The sequence below is a fragment of the Seriola lalandi genome, unplaced genomic scaffold, assembly GCF_002814215.2.
Source record: "Seriola lalandi dorsalis isolate HSWRI2012SDOR001 ecotype SW California unplaced genomic scaffold, Sedor1 jcf7180002052117, whole genome shotgun sequence".
NCBI classification, from domain to species: domain Eukaryota; kingdom Metazoa; phylum Chordata; class Actinopteri; order Carangiformes; family Carangidae; genus Seriola; species Seriola lalandi.
Window position 1 is genome coordinate 85,874 of NW_019522670.1, and position 19,357 is coordinate 105,230.

The following is a 19,357-nucleotide window of genomic DNA, read 5'->3' on the forward strand; positions in this document are numbered from 1 at the left end:
TTTTTTTTTTTTTTTTTTACACTTCCCGCTAGTAGTGTTTTTTTTGTTTTTTTCAGCAGCCAGAATGACAATAATCACTGAGAGAAAGACAGAAAGAGAGAATGAGACAGAAACACAAGACGAGAAGCTTGGAGAGGAATGAAAGCAGACAGTCTAACCTGAACCTGTTCCTGGTTGGGATGTGGACACACACACTGTCTGCCTGCCTGGACAGCATTCGACTTGTAAGCACTGCTACACATACACACATGCTTGCAGCGAATGAACACACACACACACGCACACGCACACACACACACACACACACACACACTCCAAAGCCTTACTCTCCCTCTCAAACAGAAGACATAGAGCTTCAGCACCTGGCCAAGAGGCCGGGGCCATCTCCACCACAGTATAAACACACTTAGATGGGTAACATCACAAACACGACTCTGCCGCAGTTACGTCGTAAACACCCGCCGACACCAGATCAAACCGCCACTCCTCCGATGTTTAAGAAGCTCGTTTGTCTCCTGCCGGCTTGAAGAGACTCTTCATTTACTTAGTATGTGTTAGCACTTGAGAGAGAGAAAGAGAGGGGAGTGCTGCTAGGGTCGCGCCCCCTGCTTGGATGGATGGGGGTCTTCCTGTCAAGGAGAAGGAGAGAGACAGCGCTCCTGTCAAACAAACAGAAATTTAATACGTTGCCTTCTATCAGGATGTCCACAGTGTGTACATACTCTCTTGGGCTTGATTATGAATAACCCCCTCTGTCTTATAAACAAGTGGAGTGAAGGCATTCATCAGGGATAGAGAGGTAAGGGTGTGAAGAAGGTGGAATGTTCTCTCCTCCAAGGAGAGCCTGCTGTGGTGTCTCTCTGTGTGGAGGGGAGGAGAGGAGAGGGTGGATCACAGATTAGAGGATACAGGGAAGGAAGTACAAAGAGGACAGAGGAAGAGAAGAAAGAAGCGTATGATTAAAGAATAGAAAGCAAAGAAGATGAGAGACAAAGGAAGAAAAGAAAGTAGAGGAAATGAAGAGAGGGCAGAGGCCTGTCCTTGGCAGGGAGAGGGCACTCAGGGTGGGGCTGTGTGAGGTTTACTCTCCCAGTGCTTTGCTGCACGGCTTGGAATTGGCAGCCAGCGTGCGGGTTAACAGGATCGGAATGCTTCTTCAGGGGCAGCATAATCAGCACCAACTTCCTCTGATTCAGAAACCATAGGCCTCGTTCTCCGCCTCTTTTGTTTCAGCCGGGCTCCGCTGACAGCAAGGAGGAAGCAGCCGTCTGACGGTCAGGGGAGATGTTGAGTGTGTATACACACCGTATCCAGGGAGGGAGAGAGAGAAACTGACAAACTTTAGTGCAGCTAATGTGTCTGTGCGTTGATAGGCGCTCGTGCCATCTGCGCGCATAGATGCACACACTTGTTTGTGTGACTTGGCGGTGCTTTGCACACACATTGTCGGCCTCTCTCAGTGGAAAACACGCAAGACATAAGTGAAAAAGGTTGTGTGAGGGATACTGTGCACACTAGCTCCGTACTCTGTCAGGCCAGTCATCTCCAGCTGCCCGCCTGAGACTTTTGTCTTTGTTAAATGTTGTGTGACAATGAGATTTTCCAAAGTGCCATCTAGATGAAGAAGTGGATTGAGAGAGAGGGAAAAAGAGGAGGGGGAGACTCCGATAAGAGCCGAGATGGTCTGGTCATAGTCCAGCAGCTGTTCATCACTGCTGCAGCCGCAGATATATCTCCTCTCTGTCTTTGAAGCACTCACATGCACACCTTCATCACTTTGTCTCTCTTCTCGCCTTCACAAACTAATACACACACTCCACAACTGCACCCAATCTCAATACACACACACACACACACACAAACACACACACACACACACTCAAGCACACCTCTATTCCATCACTGTGGCTCTAGATCCACAATCGATCCTCGCAGCCCCCCAGCCCCCAGCAGACACCTGCAGGTGATTGATCCCCAAATCAGTCCCTCACAACCCCAGTGCCGTAAAAACCATAACAACCCATCATAAAAGCTGATTTATCTTCACCTAGCCCCAGGCCTCACGGTTAGAATATTAACCCAAAAGTGTATGACACCAGAATGATTGGTTTGGAATTGAATAAACCTGGGGAGTATTGACGCACATGTCTGATGGTTCATATCAAGTCTGACTACTGAAATGTGCCAAGTGAGATTGCATTGTCTCAGGACAGGGCCTGGTGCAAACATACACCCGTACATGGAGAACTTTTTGTTGTTTGCATCTGTTCTTGTATTTACAAGGCTGCATGCTCGAGGGCTGGGTCATTCCGTATCATCAGTTCTCGACCTTCAGCAGAATCATATTGTGACGTCTTTACATTAACTACTGCACAAGCTTTTACAAGATATGATCAAAGGCGGGTAACAAATTTAAGTTTTAGTCATATGGGGATTTTTAACTAATGTAATGGATAGCAGAACACAGTCCGTTACTTTGAACATTTTCTGGGTTTTTTGCATACATTTTCCATATTGTAATGCAGTGTATATCAATATTGGAAAATATCCTTATATGTGTCAATTTTGTTACAGTGTTTCCACTATATTGCCCAGCTGTAGCATGCACAGCTCTTTTAGTACAGTGAACTATTGAGAGATAAATGTTACTAATAGTTAAAAGTATTACACAGCTCGTACAGAGTAGTAAAAGTTTAAAACAAAAGTATTAAAAAAAAGTAGTAAAACAGAAATACCATATGGTAATATGTCTTTTTTTTGTTGTTTTGTTGTCAGTGTTTATGTGTTTTTGTCGTGTGTGTGCATTACTCCATGTGTGTGTTCCTGTAGGAAACAGTGCCCAAGCCACATTTTAATGAGAGCGTTGGTCTGGATGCCAGAAGCATGGTGTACTGGCAGCAGCATCAGCATGTGCCCTGTACTCAGCAGTGCAACAAGCTCCCAGGTTAAATATAATCCCAGCCTAACTCAGGGGCCTCTTTGATGCTACTGAAAGCCAGTGAAGCCTTTAATGGGAGCCACTCCGTGTCCCTGTGTTATGTGTGAGCTGCTCAGCTTTCCTTCACTTTAGGGTTGTAGCAACTGATTTGTTGTTTTTCGAGTTAATTCTGACTTTAATCATGCCCACATACACTGAGCTGACCTGAGCTGGGTAACAAATTCCTGTGTGTTTGTGTGTGTGTTTGTGTGTGTGTTTGTGTGTGTGTGTGTGTGTGTGTGTGTGTGTGTGTGTGTGGGGTGGGGGTTTCCGTGAGTGTGCATGACGGACATACTGAACACACTTTCACAATCTGCTTATGCTTTGCACTTACTCAAGAACATTTTCTCACTTTCTCACATTGCAGTTTTGACCACTTGTAAATTTTGGATAAGAAATCCCCATTAGTCCCACTTGTCATGTTTCTCTATGTTTTTCTCTTCAGTACGGCAATATAAACCCTTTTTCTTTGCTTTGCATAAAAGGAAAATATCCAATAAAAGTAAATACCCAAAAGGGTCTGCATATCTGTGAGCCATCAACTCTTGGGTGTCTGTTTCCCCACCTGCCTCACCATCAGTGAAATGGTGTGTTTCAGAAATATTAGCAGTTGTTTCTTTTTCAAGCTTGGGTCAGTTGTTAATACAACAGTCAGAGAGACTTGCAGATAACTATTCTTTCATATCATATCGGGGGGGGGGGGGCTTTTCTCCGAAATTCTGTTTTCCTATATATTCCTGTACAGGCATATTAAACTGACATGGCAGCATTTCCTCCTGTCACACTGAACAAGTATATCGTCTTATATCCGCCAACATTAAAATATTAGCCTTCCAATTAGACACAGTATATGAAAAGCAGATTGTCGCAGTACTACAGCGGAGCCCTTGCTTTAAACGTGAGAAGAGAGCTCAATAAATGTAATGAATGTGTGACACTTGAACATCTGAAGTGCCGTGTTCAGTTCCATACTGCTTTACCTCTTGTACATAAAAAGGTCTTTTAAAGATGATATCTATGAGCGTTTTAGAGCCAATTTGTTCACCCTGCGGCGACCAGCAACATGCTCTAATTACCTGCCCCCAACCCCCACCCCCCCATCCCTCCTCCTCTTCTCTGCTGGACTGGAGTGGGGTGGAGGGGGTTGTTTAAGTTTCCAGCCTGTCCCATGTGTATAGGATCTGTGTGCCCGCTGAATTTATGCTTGAAAAACGTGACCTTTGACTTTAGTGCAGCTTTATCGCACCCTGTAGCCCACATACAGTGTGGCCCTGTATGCTGAAGGTCTGCGAAGGAAGTGTCTGTGATTACCACAGCATGTACTACTTTCTGTACATCGCTGCCACCCCCACCCCCCTCACCCTCCAAAGACCCCCAACTGTCGCTGCAGCCATGCACATTCCAGGCACTGCTCCTCTAAACAACTGCACACATCGGGTTGCTTAATACTAATCATCTTTAAACAAAATTTTGAGTGTTGCATAATATCACTGTCCATTTTTACATCCCCCAACCCACTCCCCACCCTTTCCATGCTCAAATAATTTTGCTTTCACTGCTCCTTATAATGCAGCGACCATGTCCTGCTGTATTGGCAGTTCATGTCCTGGCATCACACTGAGGGACCACTGAACATCAAATTTATTCTAATTAAATATCCATGATAGAGATATTAGTTTATTTGTCCTAAATATGAATTTCAATTGTTAATTTATTTTTATATATATATAGTGCCAATACACAACAGAAGTTATCTCAAGGCGCTTTTCATATAGAGGTGGTCTAGACCATATTCCTTATAATATTGATAACAAAGACCCAACAGTTCCCAGCATGAGCATACATGGATGCCTATAACCCAGTGCTTGCTTCTGCAATATTAAAACCTAGATTTGTGTATTTATTTTGAGCTTGAATTGTGTTGTTTCGGGGGGGTCTTATAATTGAAATAATTTAAATTTGTTTCTCAATTTTCTTTTTATCTTTACTGATCTGCAGCTCAGCTCAACAAATGCATCCCTCTGTAAGAAGCCTCTATCACACCCTCCTTCTCTCAGCTGGTAGACATTGGATAGTTTATGTCTCCTCATAAATCCTCTCAATCCCGCATCATGTCCTGCGATGGCCCTCCCTGTTCCAATATTGACACTTTGTCTTTATAAAAGTGATGAAAGGAATACTAATGTCCTCATGGATATAATATGGATATTTTTTCACGCCACCAGAAGAACCCTCTAGTCTAAAGGAAAAATGGCCTATTGTTTTTAGGTTATAAATAAGATAATAAGGTATTTGTTAATATAGACATGTATGCAACGCTCTGGCCGACCTATCACTGCAGCTGGATGTCAAAGACGGACTGACGGTGCCAAAACAAAATGACCTGGTGCTAATTCAGCAGAACACGCCTTTATTGTTCCTCACAAGCCACCGAATTTGTCAAGAAATCATCCCTCTCTCTTTCTCTCTCTGTCGGAATGCCTGGCTGACCCCCGGCAAATGAAAATAATCCAAAGTAATTAGAAGTGAGCTGGTCTGGTCCTGAGAGCCCCCTGACGGCCGGGTAAACATGGCGGAGAGGCCGGGAGGGGCCAGTAGAAGTGGGGGGTGAGGCGGGGGGGTTGCTGACCTTGTCCACATAAAGCAGTGATTTATGAAGTGCAGGGCACAGCAGCAGGGCTTCTGTCTTCTCCCGCAGAACCAAATTACTGAGGTGGAGATTAACACGCCGCTCACAACGGGCCTACTTCCAGACCCAAGGAAATTTTTTATTTACATTTTCCCCTTTCATTTCCTCTGCTCTGTTTTAATGGTAATTGGTCTATATGGACACCAGGTCTACCCTTTAATATAGGGACTTAAAGCTGCACACATATTGTATTGTGCACTAATCTTGGCTGATGGACGTGGTAATTAAAGAAAAAGTTGCAGAGCGTTGTACAAACTGTAGGGCAACTGTTCGTTTGAGCCTTAAATGAGTTTTTAGCACTTGATTGAATCGCCCCACATTTAAGCAAAATAAAATGCGCAGGGGGCCGTGTGTATACAGAGTCATGATGGAGACTTAATGCAGCTTTTCGCCGGTGTCAATGGGAGGTCTCGCCGTGAATGGTGGAACTATTTCATGTGGATTTGGCTGCGATATTTTTCTTTCTCTCCTCTCTTTGCTTTTTTTTTTTTTCTTTCCGCTCTCCTGGAGGATGTGCTGGAATGCACCACACAGGCCTACACAGTGTTTCCATGTGGCCCCTCGGCTGCAGCGGTAGGCTCTGCAGTCCGCTGGCTGTGGAGTCAGTTTGCAACCCACACGGGAATCCCCCTCTTCTCCAGCCTGTCCCATCTGACTTCACATGGCTCTAGATTGAGCAGCAAAAATCCAAATCACTTTTTTTTCCTTCTTTATACCAGATAAATATTGCTGCAAAGTTATTCGAAGGGTAAAAAAAAAAAAAGAACGGGCCAATGAAGCTGAACCTCAGATCAAGTAAAATATGAGGCTATTTGATCATAAAAATTCTCTACATTCATGTATGAATTGGTTTTTGCGTGACTGAACTCCTAAAACAAACAAGAAAGCCGCAAGCAAAATAAGCATGGGCCCATTTCAGCAATTTAACCTCCTTTCAAGAATTTCACAGCACTTTAAAGCCTCAGCACTAAACATTATCCGGATGCTGTATGTTTTAAGAGTCCCCTAAATAAGTATGAAATGCTGTGTGGTATGATATAGTCGGAACTAACATACCCTGAAGCCTGCATGTGTTTGGTTTGTAATTTGTTGATAAACAGCTTTTCCACACCGCTATTTACTATGTCAAAATCATTATGACAAAGGCATGGCATAATTCAGATAAAACAGATGTGTTTAATCTCGGCACATCAGAATAGTGTTTATGGCAGATTGCTCAAATAAATATAAATTAGAGCTGTGCCTTGCAAATCATTCTCGTGGTTTATTAACAAATGAACAAGTGTTTTAAATTCACCTCCATCGGTCTTTTCAGTGTAGATTCAAGAGCTTTATGGCCGCTCGTTCAGGTGATTATATATTCAAGCCCATACAGCTGAATCTTTCATGTGCCTATCTAGCAATTTGACGCCTTAATGTAGATGTTTTGTGCTGCAATTCATACGGAGGAGAAAGAAATGACCCCCATCTTATAATAAGTCAAAAGGCTGACTGATAGAGCAGACTGTTACAAACAGAGATATAAGCTGCAGCGCTTTCAGTGTGAACGTAACGGCTCAGAAATAAAGACCAAAACGTGATCGATAAAGGAAAGTTAGATTGATTTTTTTTTCTTCTTTTTTTTTTTTTGTAGCTGTGGGAGGTAATTTTCTCTAACCTGTGCCAAAACATCTGAAAACTACAACTTAAAAAACTGCTCTAATCGATTACATTTCTAGAGATAAAAAACTGCTGATGTCTCATTAGTGTCATAAATTCATAAATAGACATGTAAGTCATCACATTATATTTCACTGATGCACACAGTTTAGTTCTGACGGTGATTATTTGATGTTATAACCTATTTGATGATCAGAAAAATAGTCTGAGTTCAGAAAAAGCTCACTTCACAACAGCGACAAATGCAGCCCTATAATTATGTCTAAGTATCATATTGTCATCTGAAATGTTCAACTATGCATTGGATTTCTTTTTTTCAGTCTATTTCAGTTGAGCACGCCATCTCCTGACAGGGGGAAGAAGTGCAGTGTTCCTTCATGTGTTCAGGCTTAGGGGTCCCGCCACTGTTTCCCCCATTTTTTTTTTTTTTACCCACGGTGATACCACACAAGCCCGGCGTGTTTATCCTCCTTTTTTTCGGACATTTCCTGCTTTTCAGAAAGGAGCTCAGACCCCCTCTCTCTATCAGAATCCCCCATCAGAGCCGGGGAGGCCGTGAAGCAATCACTTTCCCAGATTACTTGTATTTAATACACAATGCATCATAAAACAAATCCCTCATCCTGACAGGAAGAAAATAGAACAGCTCATTCGACTTGAGCTTTCCCAATTTATGGCTAAATTAAAAAGGCTTCCAACAATGGACAAGTCGAGGAGAGGCAGGAAATCAATGACCGGGCGGACCGGGGTGTCTCCTCGGTTCTCAAGGAGCGCGAGACGATGGGAATCGGTGGCGGGGTCCAGCCTTATTTACACATGATTTTTCCTGTCCTTCCTGCACATTTGCTCCACGATTTCGTAAAACAATGGGCATTATCTGGGATGGAAGGTCAATGTCACAGTGTGAGGCGTTATCCATCATCATCTGCTCTCATCAGCCAAAGTCCTGTCCTCTCTGGCTTTATGAGCTGCCTAATAAACTGCGCTCACTGACAACGAGGACGTTTCTTTATTATTCTATACCCTTGTCCTTGTTTATTCACAGTATCGCTCTCAGCTTTATACGTAGAAAAATAACATAGAACACCCCAGATATAAAACGAATGCAACATTTTCTTCGTCTTCTTGTGGGCTGGTTGTAAAGCAGGTGCACGCGCAGAGGCCACAGCAGTAAGGAAAGTAAATAAGATTTTAATTTTCAAGATGGATTCAAACACCACCAACTTTGAACTCTTGCTCTGTCAAGTTATCGTTTTTTGTTCTTTGATTACAAACTCGTTTCATGATCATTTAAAAATCATTCATACTTTGCTTGGTGTGTGTGTGTGTGTGTGAGTGGTGTGAGTGAGAGAGTGTGTGTGTGCGCGCGCGCGCACTGTGGTGAAGGGGGGGGGGGGTTCTGGTACAACAACACAGTATGTACCCTTTTAATAACCTGCAGCATTTTGTTCACGTCAGGAAAAAGCAGGTGATTAGGTCAGTGTTTCCCAAAATGTGGACTAGGGACTTCCAATGGTCCTTATGGAGTTTCCTGTAGGTCCCCAGGAGGAACACTTAAGTCTAGCTGTAACATAACTCCCCCCCACCAAAACACAATTAGAGACTGTTTTATTATAGTTCTCACTTGTCCTCTTGTTCTGTTCTCGCGTCCTAATAAAGGTGCAACTCAAGCCTAGCATATACATCATTACCTCCTGGTTAAAAACAGAATTAAATGGTAGAGCAGAAAGCTCTTTTCAGTTCGAATCTTCAGGTTAATAATGCCATAAAATGGTCCATGAACTGGCGCGGCATGTTGTGAAAAAGTTTGGGAACACGTGGATAATAATACGCCGCTTTGATGCTGATGTTGGTTCATTAAAATGTGCTGCCTGTGTGTGTGTAGTTCATCCCTTCAGAAGCCCCGTCCCGACCTCTCCCTGACCCCGCTCACCCTCTCCAACCCCGGACCCCTGTCACTTTAAAATTTACTGCGGAGAGGAGTCGCTTCCGACCGGGGACAGGGGCAAAGACAGTCCCGTTGCTTTGAGTCGTCTCTCTCCGGGCTTTAAGGATGGACGTGTCGGATTCTTCTTTATGAGACAAAGCGTGAAAGAGAAACATCACATAATCTGTCCGGGACGCGCAAAGTAGGGGGCGATACTTGAAATCACCCCCCCACTCAAACACACACACACACACACACACACACCCCTGAATCTGTCCGCTATCATATAGACGACACATCCCGACCGGCTGAGGAGGGGGGAGAGGAAGAGAAAAGTGAAAAGTTGAATGGCTACTAGAGGACACCTGGGTGCGTCAGGACAGGAGGGGTGACAAGAGAGGAGCGGACGAGCCAAAGCGAAGCGCACACAGTGAAAAGTTAGGAGCAAGTTGATGTACCGGAGGGGATTTAGTTCCGACCCGCGATGTCTGTAGGACAGTGAGAGGAGATCTACCGAGTCAGCGGTGTCTCTGAGACACTATAGTGAGAGAGGATTTACTTTCACCCACCGCGCGGCGTCTGAGGGACAGTGAAGCGTGTGCGCACCGGCGAGGAGTCGACTCGTCCCGCGGGTTGGAGTCGTGAAGAGACACCGACACCGAAGACAGCAAAACACTGGTGCTTTTTTTTTTACTATGCCAACAATCTGGACAAGGCGCCACAGCAAAGACAATTCATAGTTTTATTTTTCATCGACAGTCGAGTTTTGACCGTTCACAGTTTTTTAAAGCGGAGTTTTCATCACTTTTACTCAGTTAACAACGCGGTTATTATCCCAGGAGGTTTTAAGTGTCGCACGCCGCTGCAGAACAGTTTCAACGGTAAGAGGAAAGAGCCTGTGTGATCAAAAAGAAAACATTTCTTTTATTAAACGATTTGCACTGAGAGCAAAAAGCAAAACTAATACTCATTGTTTATTTCTTTGTAAACTTACTTTGGCGATTAAAAGACTTGATGTTATTTCTTGCAGGGTAAATGGGTAGATCCACTGTTAGTCTAGACAAAGGGCTTTCTGCAACCTAAATATTTATTCAGTGGCAGGTTATACAAAGGCAGAAAGACAGATTTGTGACCCTGAGAGAGATTCCGTTTTGCATCCCAGCAATCGGCTACGTCTTCATAATTCTTATCACTCGCGGTTTCCTGCAATTGATTTGTTTCCCGGTAAAGTTTACAGCTGTTGTATAATAAATAGTAACATATTAAAACAACATCATGCAGTTTACAATTAGTCGAGAGGAATGCTGTGTAAATATTTTGTAAACGATGGAAGTCCACTGATCTCATGATTTGCATCATAATTCAAATCATTGTGTTTATTGTTATTTTGTTCTTTACATGTTTGAAATGTATTGGCGTTGTAAATGAGAGCAATACAATAGACTTCTTCGTTTATCAGTATTATTATTATTATTTATTATATAGATTAATTGATTTTTAATAATTTAATAAATAATTTTCAACAATTTTTATCTCACCTTATAAGAACAGATAACATCAGTAGCCCATAGTTTTATTAAGTTATTCGTTAAAATTACAATTTTAGAAACGAATTCAAACGACAACTGCAGTCAATTTTAATCCAGACTCATCTAGCAATATTTTTTTATAATGTAAAATAACACAAGATTGATTAGCCAAAATTGAAAGTGAAATAAAATCAGCTTTTGTTTGTTGCATTACATATTTTTGCACTCTTGTTTAATTTTTTTTCTAATCCTATCAATTAAATAATTCATGTTCTGAGGGTCTTTACAGCCTTAAATGTGTACTGATTTATTATTATCACTTAGAATCATGAAAAACAATAATGTTATTTACATTCTTTTTTATTTTACACTGTAAATGACATAATTCTTTGAAAGCTTATTCAAGGCAAAAAATAATGAATGCCACAGATGGGCCTATATAATACATTTTATTAATTAAATTTATTGTTATTTTGTGGTTTTAAGAAAATGTTACAGGAATTTCCTTATAAATTACTGTTGTGATAATAATTACAAAAAATATATGTATCATGTTTTCAAATGCACACAATTATTTTCATATTACAAAGGAATTTTTAGATGATTAACATTGCTTTTTAATGTCTTCTACCCAATTTGTTTGTGAGTGTGCGTGTATGCGCATGCATGTGTGTGTGTGTGTGTGTGTGTGTGTGTGTGTGTGTGTGTGCGCGTGCGTGTGTGTGTGCGTGCGTGCGTGCGTGCGTGTGTGCATGTGTGTGTGTGAGAGCCACAGACCAACTCCTAACATTTGAGTCTTATTTCTCTGTGGGAGGTATGTGGTTAGTCAGTGTTTGGACACAGTAACCTGGACTGATACTGATCAAAGTCTGATCTCTCTCTCCCTCTCCCTCTTTCCCTCTCTCTGCAGATCTTGGATGGGTCAGGCCATGTAAAATTCTGCGTGGATGCCAGCAAGCCAGATATCGGGAGCTGGCTGAAGCACATCCAGTTTGCCCCTGTGGCCAAGCAGCATAACCTGACAGCGTGCCAGATAGATGATCAGGTACGTGGAGACACTCGCAGCCCGCCTGGCAGAACAACCTCCACAAAATACAAGTTGAATATGATCTGAAGAAAAAAAAAAAAAAGGGAGTGAAAAAACATGTGGAAGACTTGATTTTGAACTCCCAAATGGTGATGTGTCCTCTTCTGAATCTTGCTGTCTGGCAGGATGAAGCAAGTGCAACTGAGAGTCATACAGATCTTTGAACCTATGCTCTGCTTTTTTTTAAAACACAGCTCTGATGCCAGAAGGCTTCCCTGTATTTTCCGATGGTTGTCCTGTCTGCACGCTGTTGTGTTAAAAGGTGTTATTGTGATCTAAGTCAGATAGTCCCATGAGCGGCTGGCCCACCCTGCCTTCACTTCACACACACACTCATACACACACACAGCTCTCCCCTACGCTGCACCGCAGAGACTCCTCGCTATCTGTGTGTGTTTTCTTTCTGTAATTGTGCGCTGGCTTCTGCCGTGCAAGGACCACAGGGCAGGATCAGAGGCGGCCCGCCGAGATGATAGTTCCACACACTTCCCAGTCAAGCTTGCGATATAAAGTCTTAGATATGCCAGGAATGTCACAGTCCTTTTGCTGCTCACCTGGCTGTGCAGAGAGGTGCGTGCTGTACACATGTGGGCCTGTTCATCTCAGTAATCCCACAGCCAGGCGCTCCTCCTACACAGAAACGTTCAGTGGGGCAAAGAGGCTAAACTTTATTTGACACGTGTGTGGAGCATACCGTAGCTTGACCCGAATGAAAAACATAATCTAGCCTGCATGTTTGTCATCACTTCTCACCGGTGGTCTTGCTGAGTGTCACCCGTTGAAATGTCAGCAAAAAAAGTTCACGTCAGTAGAGTATTAAATAACATAATCTAAATACAGTAGTGGCCATATAGACTGTAATTAGATATGGACCTTTTCATTCAGATAAATGATGCTTTTAGTTTTATTGGCCAACAGATCATTTGGAAATCAAGAAATCGCCTGCTCTTCCTTCATACGTCTTTGTTCTTCTCACCCTTATGTGCTCTGAGAAAAGAAGTTAAGAGAGCAGATGGCCCACGCTCTTTTATAAAGAGAATTGGAAAGAAGAAGAGAAGCTTCCTAGAAGTATTTAAGCACTCTCTTTTAAAAGAGACCGAGAGACAAACAAGCAGAGAGAGCTTTCCTGAGCTGCCCTCTCCTCGAGGTGTGACTTGCTGTCAACACTGTGGTTCTGCTCGGGTGGCTGTGTAAGGCTCCGACAGGTCACGGACATGGCTATGATGAGGTGATTGTTAAGTATTACACACTGTCACAACACAGCACAATGTGGCGTCTTTAAGCCTTCCGGCCAACATTGGTGTTTTTGAAAACACGCTGTAGCGTCTCACAATGGCTGTCTGTATGTGTAAAATGAATAGAATAAGTGGGGTGGTCTTGTAAACCCGCTGTCAGTTTTTGGTTGTGTGTGTGTGTGTGTGTGTGTGTGTATGTGTGTGTGTGTGTGTGTGCGCGCACGCGCTTTTGAGGCCTTTTTGTGTGAATGTGTGCACAGATGTTTATGTGCACTGACTTGTTGTTGGTGTGTGAAGTGTTCCTTGTATCCCTTGAGTGTGCATACACACCTGTAACTGTCTGTGTTTCTACATATATGTATGTGTGAACATTAATGTGTGTGTGTGCGCGCGTGTGTGCGCGTGCGTGCGTATGTGTGTGTGCGTGTGTACACGCTGCAGAACTGTGAATTGTTCATTGCGGTTCAGATGACTCCCCATGCTCCTCATTCCGAGCTGGAAATGTTTAAACACACAGTACCTGATTCCAACAGGTTTTTACTGCCACAGAGAAGTGCTGAGTCTAAACCCAGCCTGAAACCACATATTACACTCTCACCACACTACGTGTACCATCACCAGATTTCCACACAAGGGCCTGACCGAGCAACCCAGGGCTTACGTATTACATGTCCTGCTAAATCTTGCCTCAGAACCAAATTTAAATCTTCTCACACCATGCCATCAGCAGAGACCATTTGTTCTATGATTTATTTTAAGACGGTGTCATACAACGACTGCAATTTCCAGGTGTGTTGGTCATTATTTAGTCCTGGTTCTTTTCAAGCACCAGTTTAGCCCTGCCAGTGTGAGAGTAAAACTGGCCTCCATCCTCTTATTTCTGACCCAGTTCTGTTTATCATAAAACTTTATGACCAATCTCAGGAGGGTGAGGGAGAGAGAGGGAGAGGAATGAATGAGTGAGGAGAGAGAGAAAAAATAGCCTGTTTTGTCTTACTGGAGGAACTGTTGGGGATAGCACTTCTCCTTTTCTTCTCTGTTTCTCTCTCTCAGTTTAGGTTTTGCAGTCAGATCTACTACACTGGCAGAAACGATCTATGTTGAGAGATCATCTGCAGAAGTATTGAAAGTTATAGATTCTACTATAATGCTATTATTAGCTGCAAATTCAGTATTTTAACTGAATTTAACAAGGACAGACTTTACTTGTATGCCCCTTCTGTTTTATTGCTTTATATATTTGACAGTGCAGAGAGGAGAGCAACAGGAAAGACTGGAGAGGAAGGAGATGGCAGGTGTCGCAGTTTTTGAGTCACCCTGAAATCTGTAGTTGATTCATCATGCTATAAGTCAGGATTGAATTCAGTCCTTAACAAATGAGAGCAGTTCTCTGAGGAAAATGGATTATCATACGTGTTTGGTTATTTTATTTTAATGAAAAAAACGTATATACATTTCTTCAAAAGTATTCAGAGATAATAAATAATGACAAAGATAAGGCAGGATAAGCTAATTTGTAATTGTTAAATCTTTTAACTGTGGCCTGCAGCCCGCTGCTGGTGTTTAATGTTAGCCTTTGACCATCCATGCCACAGTGCTAAAGCTCTACTGATAGCCTCATTTGTTTGTAGATGCACTGAGCAACGCAGCCTGAGCATTACTTGCATAGATCCGTCCATGATCAGCATGTTTTGTCGTTAAGATAATTAGGGCAATTAGTGCTCAAAAACCTTCCACTGCGCTCCTCACTCTACTGATTCAGTTGAAAGGAAAATGGATTAAAAGTGTAATTAACATCATCCAACGAGGCCCTGAAGAGCTTTTCATAAGACAGTGCAGAGGGATATGAGCGTTAATCTCATTCGCTCTATTGATTCTCACTCAGTATTGAGTGGAATGAAGTGGCTGAGGGGCATATTAGCAAAACACTGACAGTCATTCACTATGTAAATACAGAATCATGAAGTGAATACGTAATCATCAAGTGATTGTACCTCACTGAGAAACCAGTTTGAAGCTTATTCAGTTTTGGAACGCGTGCAAGAATTCATGGTAAAAAAGAGTTTAGATTTTAAAACTTAAAGATTGCACTAGAAAAACCCTGGAAAACCACCTACATTTTTACATTTTCACCTCTGATCCGTTTTACATCTGAATACATGCTTCCCACTGAGACTTTAGAATAATAAAACACCCAAAAAGTCATTCTGTAGATGCAATGTTTACACCTGACATTGATGATACCTCCTTTATGAGATACCAGAGTGTTTCTGCTTCTTCATAAGGTCACTTTCCCACAGCTGACTCAATCTAACATGAACAGAACCATGTTGGCTTCCTTACATGTTCATCCAATTTGCTGAAAGCAGCTGCACATTGTGTGCTCATACTCTTTATTGCTATCTAAGTCACGAAACGCTTTTGTTCAGAAGCCAAGTGATGGTGACTGCCAAACATACTGTACATGTTGCATGACCCTGATAGCTACAGGGAGGTTACAACACATGTGGATATGCACCATTGCTGTTACGCCACTGCTGAGCAAGCACAAGTAAACAAGGTAGTGGGCATTCTTCTTAAATTTGATGATACTTTGTGATTTATTTGGTTAGAAATAAATAATGTTGGGATTTCTGCATAACCATTTTTTGAAATGTATTGTTGTATCTGATGTAAACCTTAGTTGTGGGACTGAGGCCTCTTTCTTTTCCATGGTTTTGAAATTTCAAGTTTCACCCAGACTGAGAGTTCATTGTGGCAGGACAGCGTCAGTGAATGACATACCTGTCGAATGAGCTCTGTGTGAGCGAGGAGTCGGCCAACAGGGTGTGACCACAGGAAAATGTGACTGTGTTTACCCTGCTAATGACTAATGGTGTCAAAGTAACAAAGTAGTACGATTATAGCCCCTGATCCTCTCGTGGTTATAACCTTTGACACTGAAAGTAAGTGAGAGAGAGAAAGAGATAAGTAGCAACTCAAAACATGAACAGACATAGGGAGAAATAAGGTTTTTCTGTGTGTTTCTGTTTGCGTTAAGAAAAAGAAATGGCCTTGATGCTGTGGCTGCTGCTTTCTACAGTGTGAACTCAGACACCCTGGCTATCTTATCTGCAGAATAACCTGTTATTTTAAGCCACTGTGCGTGTGTGTGTGTGTGTGTGTGTGTGTGTGTGTGTGTGTGTGTGTGCATATGTGCGTGTGTGTGTATTAGCATGTCCATAACAAGCTAAGGATGACCCCTAGGATCAAACACAGTGTGAGTGTATGCCTGTTTGTTTATGTGTGTGTTTTCGCTGTTTATCTGTGGTGACCCTCGGGGAAGGGGTGGAGCATTTGGGGGAATTTCCCTCATATTCGTAATCACCCTCCTGTGCCCGCTCATGCACTTACGCCAACCTAAAATACATCTTCTTGTGTAGGGAGTACAGAGAAACAGAGCTACAAATGTTTATTGATCCCTATAAGAGAGAGGTCAAAGGTCAGACTCCAAGCCAGAGGGGTTCTTGCTGATGATCTCAGCGAAATCTTCAGTCTTCCTCACTAAGTGTTTCTTAATTATCTCCCATTATTTGTAAAACATACAAAAATTATAGACTTATAGTTGCATTTTACCTTGAACTTGTACTCTTGTATTTATGAACAAAGTGGTTTTGACAGCGTCCATTAATTTTTATGTTCCGAGACCTCAGTCCACGCCCTAGTAGCTTTCCAAAGAGCCTCCCTCCTCAGTCTCGGTATCAGTGTCTCAGAGCGGAATCCCTGCAGACTCACATGTCTGTTTGAACTGCTGTCTGACTGTTTCTAAATCACAATATTTTTGTGGCCTTACAGAGGTGACAGATACAGGAAAGAGTGTGTCTGTTTGTGTATGTGTGCATGTATGCTTTATGAAGGTCCATGAATGTTCGCTCATGTGTGTGTGTCTGTGGTGTAGACAGAGGTTAGAGTAGGGTCTGTCAGGGGATTAAAGCTCCTGTTGAGACCCTCACAGTTCAGTTCCCTTTATTCTTTCTTGGAAACAATGCGGATGCAGCACTGCTGCTGCTGACCAGCACTGCGTTTCTCTTCAGCCAGACAACGAAACAGCAAAAAGTTGGCAGCTTTGTCTGTACAGATGAAAACAAGAAAGTTTTTTTGGATTAAATTTGGTGTTTAATGTGTCTCTCCTGGTCTGGATAACTGTAATAACTCTGATTTAGCCCTTTAGTGGGAGTTGGACTTACACTGCCTCCCACTATCCCACTGACTTTCTTGGCAGTTTAAATAGTTTTAATGCCTGAATTTAGATCATACTTTTATGCTGCCACAAAACTACATCATTTACTATGCACCAATCACTGCTCAGTTATTTACATGCTAGAGCTTTGCTTTGGCCAGACTGGCTCCCTTTACCCCAGTGACTCTCAATCTATGAACTTCCTCTGCTTCAGTGCATCACAAAAAAAATCAGTAGTGTCATATTTAGTATTATATCATTTGCCAGAAGCTAGAACAATGACATGAACAATTATAGAATAGTGGACAGAATACATCATGATCTTTATTGTGACCAAGATATTTATCATAAGCCTCTGTGGAGCCAAAGTGGCTCAAGTGTTCTCGTGGTGCTCGCCAGGAATTCCCTCCATAAGCGGTGTACCTGTGACCCATGCCTTCCCAGAAGCCCCCTTCCGCCTTCCTATTGCATTTCTAATAAATTCCCCCATCATCATTGTCACGTCTATGCAGCAGAGGAAGGTAATATGTTAAACCTCCAAAGCATGCCAAAAATAACGCCATGTCTGATTGTTTCACAGAGAAAGGCTATTGTGTGTCCATGGGAAGCACCACAATCCCAGGGTCTTTCAGCTGATTCTTTAAAATGACTGCCCTCCTCCAAACACACACACATGTTTAGCCGGGGCATGCTTTCATAATCTGTATGCCTTGTGAACTAAATTAAATTTGTGCTGTGGCTTTTTATGTAGAAAATGCTGATGTTTTGAAAACGAGTAGGTATTGGGGAGTTGAGCTGTATTAAATGAGCACCTAGATGTGGTGTTAGTTCTTAATTGATCTCAATGTTGATTTCATCCATCACTGAAATACTCAATTAACAGAATGCATTTTTTAACAGCTTGCTTGTTTTTGCAGTTTATCACTGTTTGCTCCCCACACATTTCTTGGCTACTCTCTCCCCAGTATGAGCATTACTGGAGAGACCAGTTTGCATACATGTGTCTACAGTATTTATGAGACAGTATATTTATTCTACACTATGATTGTTTCCATGAAGATGGATGTCTTACATGATGATTAATAACAAGTTAATGAATGTGTGTATTTTCATGTGTATGTCTCCTCTGTCTGTGCGGTGGTGGTGGTGCAAGTATAACAATCATGTTTGCGCAGCCGATTTGCATGTGTGTGTGTATTCATATGGTATGAAGAGCTACCCCAAGTGACCTCTGCTGGTTTAGAAAATTGTAACTTAGCCCACATTGCAATACAGTTCTGGACAATGTGAAAAAAATGCAGTCAAAACAAAAACAGCTGGAACATCTTTACAGGACACCAAAAATGGCAAATTCAGCACAGAAAAATGTATTGTTCTGCACACTTCTTGTTTGACTTTTGTAATTAAACTGAAATATTAAATATTAAGCAAACTTTAAACCATAAAACCATAAACCCTGTGTGTGTGTGTTGCAGATCTTCTACAAAGTCACCAGAGAGATTTTCCCCGGTGAGGAGCTACTACTTTTCATGAAGGCTGAAGAGTATTCATGTGACACCATGGCTCCTGATATTCATGGTCCGTACCACACGCGCACGCACACACACACACACACACACACACACACACACACACACACACACACACACACACACACACAAATATATATTTCTATTCACTGTTGAAATCTGAGCCACAAATACACCTCACTTCATTACACAGAATGCTCATTTTTCTCCCTGTCACCCTGCAGAGGAGAGGCAGTACCGCTGTGAGGACTGTGACCAGCACTTTGAGTCCCGCAACCAGCTGCTGGATCACCAGAAGCAGCCATGTGGGATGCCCCCCTCCTCTTTCCTTAACCCAGGTTTGACTTTTATTTTTTTATTAGGTAGGCTATTTTCTGAAATTGAGATGACAATAATCCAGTGTGGAAAGAGAGACTGAGAGAGACTGCAAGAGTCAAGTTTATGCAAGCTGAGAGTAACAGAGGATGGCATTTTTCAACCAACAGAGTAGTGGTAGAACATGTATA

At 42.4% G+C, this 19,357-nt stretch overlaps 1 protein-coding gene across 15 annotated transcripts in view; it reads left to right on the forward strand.

The window, feature by feature from the left end:
• mecom (MDS1 and EVI1 complex locus) overlaps positions 1–19,357 on the forward strand; it is a 90,247-nt gene that overhangs the window by 51,866 nt on the left and 19,024 nt on the right. For 4 of the 15 annotated variants that reach the window (XM_023399726.2, XM_023399727.2, XM_023399723.2 and 1 more), the window contains exons 1-4: positions 9,290–10,133; positions 11,692–11,826; positions 18,798–18,900; positions 19,076–19,189. In XM_023399726.2, the coding sequence (XP_023255494.1) occupies positions 18,852–18,900; positions 19,076–19,189 (163 nt within the window). In that variant the 5' untranslated portion in view covers positions 9,290–10,133; positions 11,692–11,826; positions 18,798–18,851. Of the gene's footprint in view, positions 1–9,287; positions 10,134–11,691; positions 11,827–18,797; positions 18,901–19,075; positions 19,190–19,357 lie in introns of those variants that run through there. The other 11 variants (XM_023399729.2, XM_023399730.2, XM_023399731.2 and 8 more) reach the window with 4 other exon arrangements.